The sequence below is a fragment of the Lissotriton helveticus genome, chromosome 11, assembly GCF_964261635.1.
Source record: "Lissotriton helveticus chromosome 11, aLisHel1.1, whole genome shotgun sequence".
Classification (NCBI taxonomy): Eukaryota; Metazoa; Chordata; class Amphibia; order Caudata; family Salamandridae; genus Lissotriton; species Lissotriton helveticus.
Window position 1 is genome coordinate 1,130,603,159 of NC_136072.1, and position 16,627 is coordinate 1,130,619,785.

General features: G+C 47.5%; 1 protein-coding gene across 1 annotated transcript in view; it reads left to right on the forward strand.

Moving 5' to 3' along the window:
- UBE2L3 (ubiquitin conjugating enzyme E2 L3) overlaps positions 1-16,627 on the forward strand; it is a 98,082-nt gene that overhangs the window by 50,421 nt on the left and 31,034 nt on the right. Inside the window, exon 2 of the mRNA XM_078667872.1 lies at positions 1,725-1,820. Within this exon, the coding sequence (XP_078523998.1) occupies positions 1,725-1,820 (96 nt within the window). The remainder of the gene's footprint in view (positions 1-1,724; positions 1,821-16,627) is intronic.

The window sequence follows — 16,627 nt, forward strand, 5'->3', positions numbered from 1 at the left end:
ATGGATGAGCCTGGTCGTGCATCTATTCCATCAAAATCTGTTTGTTCTCAGTGGCATCAAAGACCGAATCTACACCTGCTGTTGTTGGAAAGTTTATTGGGGAAGTTGTGCAATTTGGCACATTGTGCCATGTAAACATGCTCAGGGACTTTCTGAGACACTCTTCTGTTCCAGCTAAAATGGCAGTTTCCGTGGTCTAATATCTTCAGGCAATTAACTTTCCAACCCAACTGCATTTTGAATTGGTTAGCAATGCCCAGAATTGTACGTAGTAAATTAGAACTGTTATTTTTCAGGCTCAGGTTTACATGAGGATATTATCGGTTTCACCCCTCACTTGGTTGAACAGGTGTGTTGGGAGGTTTGTGTTTTGCTTCATGATAATGTGTTTAGGTTGAATGTATTGCAGTCTGTTCAATGGTAACTTAAACTCAAATTGCTTCCCATACGATTTTACAACAGGATGTAGAATAGTTTCACACGCTTCCTTCTACAGCGATTAGGCTTACAACCATAAGAAATTTGCTGTGGTCATTGCAGTGTTTCCTCTTTTTTTTGTGCCCTCTTTGTTGTAAATTCCTGTGTTAGCACTGGTTTCCTTCCTCTTGTCGTTATTTGATTTAACATTATTATTATTATTATTGTTCTCTTTGAGTTCAAAAGTGGCTCTTTGATGCGTAAATTCGTGTTTGAGTCAATGTTAACTTTTCCTTGGATTGAGATAGCCTTTTTCATGATCAGTCTCATTTTATGAAGGTGTTTCTCAACATTAGTCTGGTATTTTATGCCTGTAGAAATGTGGATGTTTAGACATGGTGAACATTGTCCACTTTAATTCTGGCATTTTCTAATGTTTGTACTGGCATTTGGTTGTTGACTCTGCTAGGCAATGATTGGTGCAGGCTCTGTGCTTACAATTTTAAGTGATGTGTCTTCTTTCGTTTTCAGTCAGACCACTTTTTAATCAGAAGATCTTGGTTGAATGTGTTCCCTTGGAAGGGGACTCATTCTAACCCTCTAACCTGTTGCTCAGGAAACAAGCTCTCACATAGATTAAGACCTATTGGCTTTGCCTATGTCTTTTAGCCATGTTGTACAGCGGCGCGGCTGCTGCTGGTCAGCGTAGCTAAAAGTTAGTTGCATGGAGTAGGGTAGGGTAGGGTGGGGTGGCGTAGAGAAGTACATTTGCGGATGTCAACTAAAGCATCCATAGAGAAGCCAGATAGAGTGAAAGCAACATAAATAAGAAGCCTATAGTGCATTGCAAAAAGACAGGAAAATACACAAACTTGGTACATGCTCCAGGGAGGAGCTACCACAAGAAGGAAGGGAAGCCTGCAGGAGCTAAGTAATCGAAAGATTGGAATGAGTGACAATGAAAACAGCTAATGGAATGCTGTGGGTGGGCTGTAAGACCACTGAATTGTAAACAATGTCATGCAGCACCGTGCATGCAATGTGTAGGCAAGGCCTGCTTGCAGTTTCATAGTCTACCCCTTAAACGAGTATGTTTGTTTTGTATTTTACCAGTTTTTAAACTTGCACAAATGCAATTATGCCATTTTAATTTGAAGTCTGTCTAGATAGTTTGCAGAATTGCAAGGTATGGGGTTGATTTAGAGCACAGACCCTCCCCAAACTTATCAGCATTGTTCTCTCTGGAATCAATTTTTTTTTGTCATTTTAATAGTATGACCTTGATTAACAATTTTCTTAATTTTCAGGAGCTCGAAGAAATCCGCAAATCTGGAATGAAAAACTTCTGTAACATCCAGGTTGATGAAGCAAATTTGTTGACTTGGCAAGGACTCATTGTTCCTGTGAGTATACAGCACATTGAACAGCTCTTTGGCACGCAAGATGTGTCCGCTTCACTGGGCTTCACAGACCATCGGGGTTGCAATATCTTTGGCTTCTGTTAATAAAAATTAAAAAGCAATGCAATATTTGGCATTTATGAGGTCGCTTCAAGCTTAAGAGTTGGGTAAATAGTTTTTGGTCTGAGATCCACCCTGATGCCATGCCCCCTCTGTTGTAAATCTTGTTAGTCCGTGGAAAATTTGTTCTATTTGCAGAAAGTAATAGTTTGATTATAGGATTGTTTTTCTGACGATATTTGTCCACTTTCTAAAGGTGCAACTGTATAAAGGGGGTCTTTGCCCAAATGGCTGATTCATTCTTTACAACCTCTTGTTTTGTGGAATAAAAAGGAATTAGTACACAGGTATCCATGTTGTTGGCACTAAAAGCTGTCTGGTCGCCCTTTTGAGGTCGAAGCCTACCAGACATCACAACTGTCTAGTTTGCTAACGACTTCTTGTGGGTATTCTAATAGCTTACCTGGAGTAGCATTTCACCCATTGCTTGCTATCGGCTTTGTGGTTTGCAACTCACATGTGCTTGCTTTCTATTTGCTGGCTTTGTTTTAGGCCGTCAAGCTTGAATCTGGCCCTCAAGTAAGCATCCCTTTATTTTATCCTTCCGAGTTTTCGCCTTCTGTAACAGGCCTTTTAAATCTTGTTCTTGTCACGTTCGCTGTGCATTCAAAGGCTGAGGTTAAACTTTGGGCTATATATTCTGAGGGCGCTTGGTGTTTTACTTTACTTTTGCGGACTTCAAAATGAGAGAATTTATGTGACCGTTCATCCTGCTGATTACCCATATGAGGGGGCAGGCTGTAGGATTTATTTTTCTAGCATACAACAAAAATGAACTGTGCTGATATTTTAGAATACATCAGAACTAGGATAGTAAAGTTAAAGCACTTTTCGGGGTAATTCCGAAGTGCGGTGGAAACAAATATATCAAAACATATCAATACACTAGGTGATGATGTTGCCACACATCATTTGCTGACAGTAAAACTGTATGCCTGCAAATGTAATATTCATTTAAATTGGAAATGGGTTGTCTGTAAAGGCACTGTGTTACCACACCATACATACTCCATAGTCCTCCACTCCACTTTATACTACTCCACTCTACCCATGCCACTCCACTCCAGTCTACCCCACACCACTTTACTCCAATTTATGCCACTCCAATCTAGACCACTCCAATTTATCCCTACCCCACGCCAATCTACTCCATTCCATTCCACCCACCCCCTTCCAATCCACCCCACTCCCTTCCAATCCACCCCACTCCCTTCCAATCCACCCCACTCCGATTCCCCCATACTCCATTCCAATTCCCCCTACTCCATTTCAATCCCCCTACTCCTCCCATTCTACTCCACCACACTCCATCCACTCTACCCCACTCCAATCCATCCAGTCTTCCCCAGTAAACCCCACTCCAATCTACCCTACTCGATTTGAATCTACTCTGCTCATTCCAGTCTACCCTACTCATTCGAGTCTACCCAACTCTAATCCGCCTCACTCCAATCTACCCCAATCCACCCAACTCCACTCTACCCAGTCTTTCCCACTCTAATCTATCACACTCCATTCCAATCTACCCTACCAGGGCTCGAAAAATTCACTCGACCGCTCGCATTTGCGAGTCGGATTAATTCAGGACCAGCTATTTTTAAGTCCTATTCGCCCTTTTTGGCGAGTAGGAATACAAACTGAAGCTTGACCACTGCCTGTGAAAGCAGAAGAAATGTGACAAAATAGCAAGATTTAAAGGCATCTTTATTGCCCACAAAGTAAATGAGCAATAAAAATGCTTTTAAAACTTGTTACGTTTGCTCAGCTTTCAGAGTCAGAGGTCAAGTGCATTTCAGTTAGGTCGAGGAGATTTTGTGGGTTACTAGACCTGCAGGTCTAGTGCATTTTTAATGATTTTTTTAGCCCTGTCTACTCCACCCAATTGACAGTCCTCTATTCCAGTCTACCCTGCCCATTCCAATCTGCCCTACCCATTCCAATCTGCAATACTCCATTCCAATCTACCTCACTCAGATCTACCCCACTCCACTTTATCTAACTCCCCTCTACCCCAATCTAACAGACTCCAATCTACCCTAATCCAATCGATCACACCCAACTCACTCTAATCTACCCCAGTCCATCCACTCCTCCCCAATCTACCCCACTCTAATCCCTACTCTACCCAACTCCACTCTACCCCAGTCTACCAAACTCCAGTCTAACACAATCCACCCCACTCCAATGTACCCCACTCCATTCCAATCTACCCATATCTAATCCACCCAATCTATCCTACTTTGTTTCAATCTTCCTCACTCCACTCTACCCCACTCCATTCTGCCACACACTATCCCACTACAATCTGCCCCACTCTACTCTTCCCTACTCAACTCTATTCCACCCCTCTCAACTCCCCTCCAATCTACCTCTCAGCTCCATTCCAATCAGGTTTTATTCCATCAGGCTGTGTGCAGTGAAATTAGTATTTTGCTATTTTTTTTTTTCTGTCTTCCAGGTCAGTCGGCTTAATAGATGACGTTTAGTAGGTTCCCCCTGACTACAACATTTATCGGACCTAATCTTGTCCACCATGTCTGTATCTAGAATAAACTTCCAAATAATTACAAAAAGAACTATTGATGGACCGAATGCTGATCATTGTTAAACATTCTCCCCAGTACAGAAATCTGTGCCTGAATCAATCGTTTTTTTGATCACCAAGCCAATCGAGCCATATGCAAATCAGTCTCGACCCTGCTTCCCATAGGAACAGTCCAGCTGGAACTGAAAGGCCCTCCCTAGACTGGAAACAACCATTCTGTGACCGGTTTCTGGGTTTCACTGGGATGCAGGGTCAAGACTGATTTGCATAAGACTGGGTCTAAACTCTAATGGCGAGGCATGCAAAAAAAAATTTTTTAACCCACATCTGTGATTGAGGGTGAATGTTTGATTGACTCAGCATTCCATCCATCGTCTGTTCTTTTAGCATTTTTCGCCCCTAAGTGGGAAGGGCATGCCCAGATGGGTTTCCCGTGCTCGCTACGCCACGAGTTTCAAGCTAGCCAGACTGATGAAGGGTGAAACCCCGAAACTGGTCCCAGGATGCTTGTTTCTGGTCCAGGGAGGGCCTGGCATGGCAGGTTGGGCTTGACTGGCAATGCATACTAGTGTTTCTATTCCTATAGGCGCACACGTACCAATTTATTTATAAGTTTTATATAGCGCTAGTTAGAGCCAAAGGTGTCGGAGCGCTTCACATAACAAGAAATAACATAACCTAGCTTTACGTAGGATGCATAAAATGAGCAATCAACTAACTTAGCTACATCGTATGATATTCGACACATAGATTAAAGAGCAGGCCTAAAATGAAGCTGAAGAGTCGGTCAGCAGGAAAGGTGTGATTACAGAATGTGGATTAGTTTAGGACTGCATAAATTTAAGAATTGACTAACATATTATACAACTGAAACAGTCAAATAACCAACTGTCACTAACAGTCAAGTCTTGGAGAGAGTGAGCTATTAGAGCCTAGTTCCGATGGTGTGCGTGGAAATGTATTTATGGACGAGGAGTTTCAGGACCCTTTTAAAGCAGGAGAAGGAGGGGTTGCAACCGAGGTCGCATTCATATCCTTGGTGCATTTCCAGAAATAGAGCGAATCTGGCTGGATTTCCTTTTCAGTTTTGGAGGAACAAAAAGTGAGTTGGAGCTTCTCTGAGTTCTGGTTCTTCCAGCTGTTGTACGTTTGTCTAGATAGTTAGGGGGGTATGTGATGTAGGTGGCCCTGTAAATACATCCTCCTTCAGTGGGAAGCCAGTTGAAGGACTTGAGGGCTGGAGTGATGTGTTCAGATCGTTTAACACCAGTTATGAGTCGGGCCGCCGTGTTCAGAACTGATCTTGTGTGGGTGGGGGGGCTTAGGTGAATTTTCTGGGTCCTGCTGAAGATGGTGTTCCCAATGTCAATTTTAGCGAGGACTAGAGATTGTACTACTGACTTGAAATCGTCAGGGGGAAATAAAAGGTTTCTTTTTCTTGAGGTGTTTTAGTGAGTAAAGTACTCCTTTGGCTGAGTTTTTGTTGTGATTCTTCATTGTCAAGTTCTTATCCAGGGTGATACTGAAGGATTTTACTGAGTTAGACAGGGTGAGGGGGCAGTTAAGGCCATTCAGGTACTTGAGCCACTCTTGGATTGGTAGGTGGTTACTTTTTAGGGAAAACAGTATTAATTCCATTTTGTTTGGATTCACCTTTAAGTGGTTCGAATTAATCCAAGTTTGTATTTTGGTTAGTGTGGCATTGAGGTGTAGGAAGACACTAAGTGATTTGATTTTGTAGTAGTTGCGTGTCATCAGCATATAGGTGATACTTGACCCCTCCTTGCTTAAGGGTAATTTTAAGGGGTTCCATGAAGAGACTGAAGAGGGAAGGGTAGAGTATAGAGCCTTTAGAACTTTTGTGGGTTTGGAGAGGCAGGGGTTGATTTTAATTTATTGTGAACGGTGTTGAAGGTAAGATGTGAACCATTTAAGTACCGTGACATTAATCAGACTCTCCAGGATTTCGCGTTTTGCCGCGCAATCTGCACGTATGTAAAAAAAAATGCAGCGACTTTTACAAAAGTGCCCGAGAAATTGCATGTGCAATTGTTAAAACCCATGGACAACAGGGCAGTAGGTAAATATCTACTCGTTTGATACCACGAAACTGGACAAACCCTTTCGCCCCTTGTCTCTATTAGTTGGGCAACACCAGTAACTTCTCTCACTCTCTCAGCTCATTAAAATAAATCAGGACTCATTTGAAATTGTCTAGGGATACCATACTTACCTTCCAGGGAGCTTCAGCCGACATATGCATTGTGGCTCTGTTTAATATATATATCTGACATGCAGCAACAGACACAGGCTGGTAGGTAACCTCTTACATCTTCCCTTGAAGAACTCAAAACAAGATGGGGGATGAGAATTAATTTAGGAAAAAAGACTACTGTTGTGTTGGTGCTATGGCGTATTCAATGGCCTCCAAGAAGAGACTGGCTGTACATCGGCTCTCAAGTGCCTCATCAATGGTTCCCATCAAAAGACAAAGTAGAATGTACTCTTGAAATTTAGCAGAAATGTAATTTCTCACAATTGATCTCATTATTATGGGCAGCCAGAATCTTCAGAGCAGAAATCCTGGGAGGGACCTGTACTCTTTGAAATTCAAACTGCAGCCTGATTGCTTATGCCCAACACAGGGCCCAATCGGGATAGTCTAGGATCACCATCTCAAAGGTCTGGATTAATGTGAGCGTGAAAAAAGAGGGAGTAGCCAGAGGCCCGTCCATTAGTACTTTACCAGTAATTCGGGATTCAGCCTCTGAGATAAAGGTGTTGTATGGCTCTGAGTCAGGGTACAGTGACTGTCAATTCATAAGATAAATATAATAGTGTATTAAAACCAGAAGGTCTGAAATGCACTGTACAGACCCTCCAGGATTTTGCGTTTTGCCGTGAAATCGGCACTTTTGTAAAAATTACGCCATTTTTACAAAAGTGCCAGCGAAATTGAAGGGTAGCGGCTGCCGAACAGGCTGTAGGAAGGGCTATAAATGCTCAGGCTATATGGTTTAACACACAGCATGCCCAATTACAGCGACTAGATGGAAGAAAATCCCAGCGGGTGACGGTGCTGAATACAGGAAAGATGACAGCCAGCAGAGCAATGGGCAGCATTTCTGGTTGACAGGATGCAGATGAGTGAGGCATGGGCTGTACGGGCAGTTGTGGTTTATATTATGCGTATTTATATAGCGTGGACTTTACCCGAAGGTGTCTGAGCGCTTCACAATAGGAGCGTTAATGAAAATTACAAGTGAACAAATTACAAAAGCAAACGTTAAGGTTCGAGGCATGTGGGCTGCTAAATTCATATCTATTGCATAGATCGCCGCCTAGTGTTGGGTCCGGATGATTGCACATTGTTGTCCTGGAAGAGTCTTCGAAGTATCACGAGATAGGTGGCTCCTTCCCTGGACTACAGTGCGCATGGGCATCGACTCCATCCCCAGATTGTTTTTTTCCGCCATTGGGTTCGGATGTGATTTCGACGTCTCCTGTCGGAATCTATAAAAACAGTTCTCTAAAGGCCAAAAGGCTTTCTAACCTCGTCGGTATTGTTGGCGTTCGGTTCTCGTGTATATTCCAACTCTTAGAGTCGGTTTTCTGGGGAGTCGTGTGACTCTTCGGTCATCGAGGCCCTTTGACGCAGCAAGACCCTGACGAAACTACAATGGAACGAAGTCCGTTCAAAAAGTGTCCCGTGTGCGGTTCGAAGTACCCACACATAGACGTGCATCCTGTATGCAACAAGTGCCTGTCGCCGGACCACAACGAGGCCGACTGTATGGCCTGTTCGAAGTTCAGTTCGAAAAAGACGCTCAAGATTCGGCGCGTGGCGCGCCTTGAGGCCCAGCGATCGGCACCGGCCCCGGTGGACATCTTCAACGACCCCGAAGCAGACGAGCAAGAGCTTCAGCTTCAGATATCGCCTCCATCGGCGGAGGTCGAGGCCGACTACGGAGAGGCCGTGGAGAACCTGGACCTAGACGAATACGTTGAGGAGGTAGGGGACGACGAGGAAGTTTATGGGGCCGCGGAAGATAGCTCAGAGGAAGAGCTATGCCCCGTCCATACCATAACTAAGGCTCAGGTCACGGGATCGCCACTCGGCCTTACCCAAGACCTTCCACCTAAGTCCTCGGCCCCGCCTTCTGGCCCGGCTACAGACATTTCAGCGGAGCCTCCGTTACAGAAACCGAAACCATCGGCTTCGACTTCTCGAAACCGAAGACGGCAGAGACGGCTCCAAACCCGTCGTCTACGGAGGCTTCCAAGCCGAAAAAGGCAGTCGAACACGACAAGGCACCCAAAGGGGCCAAGGAGGCAGGCTCCAAGAAAGTCGTTGAGCATGTGTCCAGTAAGGTGGTGGAGTCGACGTCCAAAAAGAAGACTGTCGATACACCTTCACCCAAGACTGCCGTGCCGACCTCTGAGACCATGACGCAAAGGGGAAAACCTGCCGATCCGAAGCCGGCGGCGTCCACGCCTAAGGACAAGACAGGGGACCGGACCCTTGCTGTCCAGGGTGCATCCGCGCACAAACAGAAGTCGTCAACGCTCGGATCCTCACCTGGTGGTGGATCGAAGGCCTCGGTCGGATCGACGAAGCCGTCCGCTTCTTTTACCAAGCAGGTCGCGGACTCCCTGAAGAGGATACGGGACAAGGCGTCGGAACCGATATCGTCCTCGGTACCAACGGGGGATGTCCCGCTGAAGAAGACCTCGACGCCAATCCTCTATACTCTGCCGCCGAAGGCTTTCGCACCTCGTACGGTGCCCGATGCCTCAGAGGGGCTGCAGCAGACTCGGCGTACTGGCAGCTCTGCTCGACAACTTTCGCAGAACGACGATTCAGAGCATTTCATCGACGCCGACACGGGCAAGTTACTGCTCTACAAGAGGAAAATTACATCCCAGCCAGTGGACTCCTATGTAATCCCTCTAAAAAAGAAAAGGCCTGCACCAGATACTCCAGAGCTTGTGGAACCCATTCTTCAACAGCCTAGGAGGAGTCCGACACCTTCACCCACCTACTCCGATGGGGATGGAAATGAACAGAATGATGAGTATAGCTTCCCTGCCAATAATGACCCTGATGTACAGCAGGACTCATGGATAGACACTGGTGACCAGGGTGACCAACAGGTGGTTAGTGACCCACAGCTTTATGGAATAAAGACTTCTCCTACTGAAGACTCGGTGGCATTTAATGCCTTAATTGAACGGGCGGCTGCAAATCACAAGGTGGAGATGCATGCCGACCCTGTGGAGGTTGACTTTTTGTTTGATACATTCTCTGCATCCGAAAAGACTGTCAAAACACTGCCAATGCTTAAAGGGGTTCTCAAACATGCCAATGACATTTTCAAGGAACCCACCAGGGCTCGGGTGGTCAACCCACGTATAGAGAAGAAATACAGGCCGGCACCTGGGGACCCTGCTTATATACGAGGCCAGTTGCCTCTGGACTCTTTGGTCGTTTCAAATGCCCGCAAGAGGGCTAATTCACAGACAACGGGTGAAGCTCCTCCCCCGGACAAAGAGTCAAAAGTGCTGGAGGCAGGGGGCAAAAGGGTGGCAGCACAGGCTGCAAACATATGGCGCATATCCAATACACAAGCCCTGTTGGCTAGGTATGATAGGGCGCATTATGACACCTTGGAACAGCTTTTGCAACACCTTCCAGACGAGTTCAAAGAAGGAGCTGAAATGTTGATCCAAGAGGGCAAGCTCATTTCTAATGCTGCGATTAAATGTGCGCTTGATGTTGCAGACACAGCTGCAAGGGCGGTGAACACTAGTGTTATGTTGAGGCGTCAGGCTTGGCTCCGCATCTCAGGGTTCAAGCCCGAGATCCAAACAACTATCCTCAACCAACCCGTCAATCCAGACAGACTGTTTGGCCCGGAGGTTGACACCACCCTTGAGAAGATTAAAAAAGACACTGAGACGGCTAAGTCCATGGGTGCACTTCAGTCTCAGCAATACAGGGGCAACACTTTTTCGTCGCTCAAGTGCAAGGGGTGTTGCCAGAGGACACTTGGCACAGCAGACAAGTTTCCATAAAGGAGGCGCCCAGGCCTCTTACCCCAAACAGAATAGAGGTGGTTACAGAGGAAACAGCGCCAAGGGCAGAGGCAGAGGCAACAATACTTCCCGTTCCTCTGCTGCCAACAAACAGTGACTCCCTGGCGCTGCCCCCCGACCATCCATCACCTGTCGGGGGCAGACTCCAACAGTTCCTGCCAGTCTGGAAAAACATCACAACAGACAGGTGGGTAAGGAAGCTTATCCAGTTCGGGTATTGTTTGGAGTTAACGTCCACTCCCCCCAACATACCCCCAAGACAACGTCCTATGTCAGCAGAGCACTTGCACTTGTTGCAGCAGGAGGTTCTCGTAATGCTGCAAAAAGGAGCAATAGAGCTCGTGCCAGTGGAGGAGGAAGGCACAGGCGTTTATTCCCTGTACTTCTTAATACCAAATAGGACGGCTCACTCAGACCCATTCTAGACCTACGCCCCCTCAATCTATACATACTCTCGGAACATTTTCACATGTTAACGCTACAACAGGTTCTTCCACTTTTGAACCAGGGAGACTTCCTCGCAACCTTGGACCTCAAGGATGCTTATTTTCACATACCACTCCACCCATCCCACAGAAAGTACCTCAGGTTTACCATACAGAACAGGCATTACCAGTTCAAGGTCCTACCCTTCGGAGTGACCACTGCCCCCAGAGTGTTCACGAAGTGTCTGGCGACCGTGGCGGCGCACCTCAGGAGACAGAACATACATGTCTACCCTTACCTAGACGACTGGCTCGTTCAAGCAAAGTCGGAACAACAGTGCGCCGTGGACATGTCCCACACTATTCACCTCCTTCACAGTCTGGGGTTCTCCTTAAACTATCCAAAGTCGCACCTCCAACCTGCCCACGTGCGGCAGTATCTGGGCGCGACCATCAATACTCTGGCTGCCACAGCACAGCCAAACCCGGCGAGGATCGACAACATCCAGTCGCTAATCCAGAGGTTCAGACCCCAACACTCACTCCCAGCGATGGTGTTCATGCAGTTGATAGGCATGATGGCCTCCTGCATCTTCATAGTCCCGCACGCGAGACTGCATATGCGTCCGCTCCAGGAATGTCTAGCACATCAGTGGACACAGGCTCATGGACAGTTGAAGGACCTAGTGTTGGTCACCGGTCGGGCATACAACTCTCTGCATTGGTGGACTCCACACAACCTTTGCAAGGGCCGACCGTTCCAAGAGCCTGTACCACAGATCATCCTCAGGACGAACGCCTCTCTCCAGGGTTGGGGGGCTCATGTGCTCCACTACACGGTGCAGGGACTATGGACGACACAGCAAAGGAAGATGCACATTAACTGCCTGGAGTTGATGGCGATCTTTATGGCGTTAAAGTCCTTCAAAGTACATTTGTGCAACAAGGTCGTGCTGATCCGGACGGACAACATGACGGCCATGTACTACATCCAGAAGCAGGGGGGTACGCACTCTCCACAGCTGTCTCATCTGGCTCAGAGCATGTGGAAGTGGGCCATTCAGAGGAACATCTTCCTCATGGCGGAACACCTTCCGGGCAAGGACAACCAGATGGCGGATCTGCTCAGCAGGTACAGCCATCAAATGCACGAGTGGGAGATACATCCATCTGTACTCCGCCCGTACTTCCAGCAGTGGGGTCATCCGGAGATAGACCTGTTTGCCACAAGGGAAAACGCAAAATGCCAAAGCTTTGCCGCCAGGTTCCCTCACCCACAGTCGCAAGGCAAAGCGATATGGATGAACTGGTCAGGCAGATTTGCGTACGCTTTTCCCCCAGCACCTCTCATTCCGCTGGTGGCAAGAAAGCTAAAGCAACACTCGATGACGCTCATCCTGGTTGCTCCAACGTGGGCACGCCAACCATGGTACACCACGTTTCTAGAACTCTCCGTGGTACCGCATCAAAGGCTGCACCTCACACCCAGGCTCTTGACGCAGAACCATGGCGACATTCAGCATCCAGACCCGCAACAGCTCAATCTGGCGATCTGGCTCCTGAAGTCCTAGAGTTTGGCTACCTTAATCTGTCTCCTGAATGTATGGACATCATCAGAGAGGCAAGAAAACCCACTACCCGAGCTTGCTATGCAGCGAAATGGAAGCGTTTTGTCATCTACTGTACAGAGCATGACATAAATCCGCTAGATGCATCCATTCCAAACATCATTTGCTACTTGTTACATCTTTACAAATGCAATCTAGCGTACGCTTCCATTCGAATACACTTGTCAGCCATAGCAGCTTATCTTCAGAACAGGCAGCACCTCTCTGTTTTCAGGGTGCCTGCCATTAAAGCTTTTCTCGAAGGGCTGAAGCGGGTCATTCCTCCCAGAACCCCACCCGCTCCAGTTTGGAATCTCAACATGGTCCTCACTAGGTTGATGGGTCCACCCTTTGAGCCTCTACATTCATGTGAGATTCAATTCCTGACATGGAAAGTGGCTTTCCTCATTGCCATCACGTCTCAGACGTGTTAGTGAGCTACAGGCGCTCACTATACAAGAGCCATTTATTCAGGTTCATTCCAACAGGGTGGTGCTCCGCACTAACCCCAAGTTCCTTCCAAAGGTGGTGTCACAATTTCACGTCAATCAGTCAATTGAACTGCCCGCATTCTTTCCAAATCCAGAGACAGTAGCGGAAAGAATGCTCCATACCTTGGACGTTAAAAGGGCGTTGATGTACTATATTGACAGAGCACAACCATTTAGAAAAACACAACAACTATTCGTTGCCTTTTCCGCTCAGCACAAGGGCAACCCCATTTCCAAAGCGGGAATAGCCAGGTGGATCGTTAAATGTATTCAGATTTGCTATCAGAAAGCTAAACGCACTTTATCGATCCCACCCAGAGCACACTCCACACGCAAGTTAGGAGCCTCCATGGCATTCCTGGGAAACATTCCTTTAGAAGACATTTGCAGATCAGCCACGTGGTCCACACCACACACGTTTGCCAAACATTACTGCGTAGACGTGCATTCCAAACAGCAGGCAGCTGTAGGACAAGCTGTTCTCAAGACTCTATTTCAAACTTCTGCAGCTGGCACGGGCGGCCGCCGTTAATGGAGGGACTGCTATATATTCTATGCAATAGATATGAATTTAGCAGCCCACATGCCTCGAACTGAATATGCTACTTACCAGTATGCATCTGTTCTTGGCATGTAGGGCTGCTAACATTCATATCGCCCACCCTCCTCCCCGGCGCCTGTAGCAGCTGCAGCTTGCTTCTTGCATTCAATCATTAGCATGGACATCTTTAACACTGTCATACTCCATCTTTGCCGCAATGGCTAAAAACAATCTGGGGATGGAGTCGATGCCCATGCGCACTGTAGTCCAGGGCAGGAGCCACCTATCTCGTGATACTTCGAAGACTCTTCCAGGACAACAATGTGCAATCATCCGGACCCAACACTAGGCGGCGATCTATGCAATAGATATGAATGTTAGCAGCCCTACATGCCAAGAACAGATGCATACTGGTAAGTAGCATATTCATTACAGGAGGTAAAAGTGACAATTGTGAGCAAACAAAATACAAGAGGTAGCAAACTGTACATTACAGGAGGAAAAAAGTGACATGTGTGCAAGTTACAAGGCGTACAAAGTACAAGTAGAGGTATAATACTGCAATACATGGCAGACACTCCACTTCACAAGTGGTCACAGACCTAGCGACCTCTTTTGGGGAATTTGGTCTGAACGGTTGAGTCGCACCATGATGCGCCTAACCGGTTAGGTGGGATGCAGAGGCAAGAGCGCCCCATTGCGGACTGTGCTGGGCGTGCAAGGAACAAACTAGCCACTTGGCATGGCAGGCAGTCAGGGTTAGTTTTGGTCTCTCGCAGTTGAGTGCACCGCGACGTTTTACCATCAGAAACGACCAACAGGCGTTGCTGAGATGGATACTGCATCAGGTACAACATCCCTCCTAACCAGGTTCAACAGCCTCCATCCTGTGATTGTCGTGGTGCTCATCTCTGCCTGGCCACTGACAAGAAGTCGTTCCTCTACCTCAGATGACTGTCACCCCAGAAACACTCCATTGCCAGATTGTTTTTCAGCAGATAGCTGAGAATTGAATTGTACTATGAATCAGTAATGGGATATCCATGCAAGGAATGTCATGTAAAATATGTAAACTTCAACCCACACAGGACTTTTTTTGGGCGAGGGAGGCGAACATAAATCTACAGCACTACATGCCAAGAAAAGATGCCTACAGGGTAAATAACAATCCGTTCGAGGCATGTGTGCTGTAGATACACATTCTAGGGGAGGAGTGAGATCATGATGCCCCTAAGAACGGGTTAATGTAGAATAGGTAACACCATGAAGAAAGGCATGGATATAGAATGGTGGGAGAGCAGCAACACTGAGTACAACCGGGGACGAACTTGAGCTGAGTGAGGTCGCTGTGGGCTAAAACACCTCCCACGGGCTGAAGTTCATGTCAGACCCTCCAGGATTTTGTGAGAATGAATGATTGAGTAAAATAAAGTGCCGCAAAAATGCTGCTAACTTTCCATATTTGTGCCGCTAATTTTCTATATTTGTGCCGCTAAATTTCCATTTTTGTGCCGCTAAATTTGCTAATCCATACCGGAGGGTATGAGTAATACCAGAGCTTATCTTAAGTGTCTCAAGTAGAGCTGAGTGTTTGACAATGTTGAAAGCCACTGATAAGTCAAGCAGGATGAGTAAACATGCTTCACCTAAGGTTCTGTTGATGTCATCAGATGTTGAGAATGGCAGTTTTGCAGCGTGAATCTTTCTGGATTCACTATGCTGTGCATTATTCCGCGGTCTTGTGGTTGGGTCCGGATTCGTAGTCTTTTCTTTGTTTTTTTTTTTTTTTTTTTTTTTTCTCTTTGCCCAGGTGGGCGTCGGCGTCACACCCCCTTTGGGTGTATTTCCGGTGACGTCGGCATGCTTCCTGCGGAAGCTCCCACTCTTGGGCGCCATCTTCAGATTCTTTTTTTCCGCGGTCGGGTCTGGATCGTTCCCGTTTGGGCTCCAGACATTTTTGGAGAAAGAAGAAAGAAAATACAGAAAAGACGAGGAGAAGTCATCTGAAGACTCCAGGGGACTTCACCGACGAAAGACAAGCAAAGATAAGGCGTTTTCCATCCAGATCTTCGACGACCGTCGACGAACACGCGACCAGAGAGGCCCTGGACGCTCGAGGATGGACAACACGCCGTTCAAGTTCTGCCGTAACTGCCACCACAAGTACGCGCAGAAGGACCAGCACCCGGTATGCAACCTTTGCCTACCGGTGGACCACGAAAGCGGAGACTGCAACGCCTGTTCCGCCTTCACCCCGAAGACCCTTCGTGTGAGAGAGAGGCAGAGGGTAGCACACGCCGCCCTGCAGGGGAAGGCCCCGACCCCGTCGCTCTACGAGCTGGGGATGTCCTCCGAGGAAGAAGACAACGCTGCCGCCGAAGACGACAGCTACACGGTCGTAGAGACCGATTACACGAAGACTTCTGACAAGGTAGGAGACTCTTCGGCCCCCAAGAACCCGAGAGACTCTGAGTCTCGAAAAATCGAGGGCAAGACCCCGAAAGCGCCGACGCCAAAAAAGGCGGCGTCCGCGACTACTCCCAGGCCCAGCGGATCCTCAGAGAAGGAGTCCCCGGCGCCGAGAGCTGCTGATCAGCAGAAGACGTCGAAAATCGTCCCCGAAAAGGATCGATCGACGAGGGAGAAAGACCCGAAACTGTCGACGACGACCAGAGACCCGATATCCGGTTCGACGTCGAAAACTTCGACTCCGAGAGGCACGGCGACGAGCCATCCGTCGAAGAGAGCGGCGGAACCATCCGACGCGGAACACGCGGCCGAGATGGAAAAGAAAAGAAGGCGCCTCGAGGCAGAAATGGAGAACTTCATGCAGCGGAAAAAAGATTTCGACGCAAGGATGAAGGCCTTCACGATCCCTCACAAGACCAAGCCACCAGTGCTGGAGGCGGTCGAGGAGGAAGAAGAAGAGGTCGCCGAAGTCACCGAGCAAGACCAGGACGTCGAGGTGTTCGACGACCAGGAGGA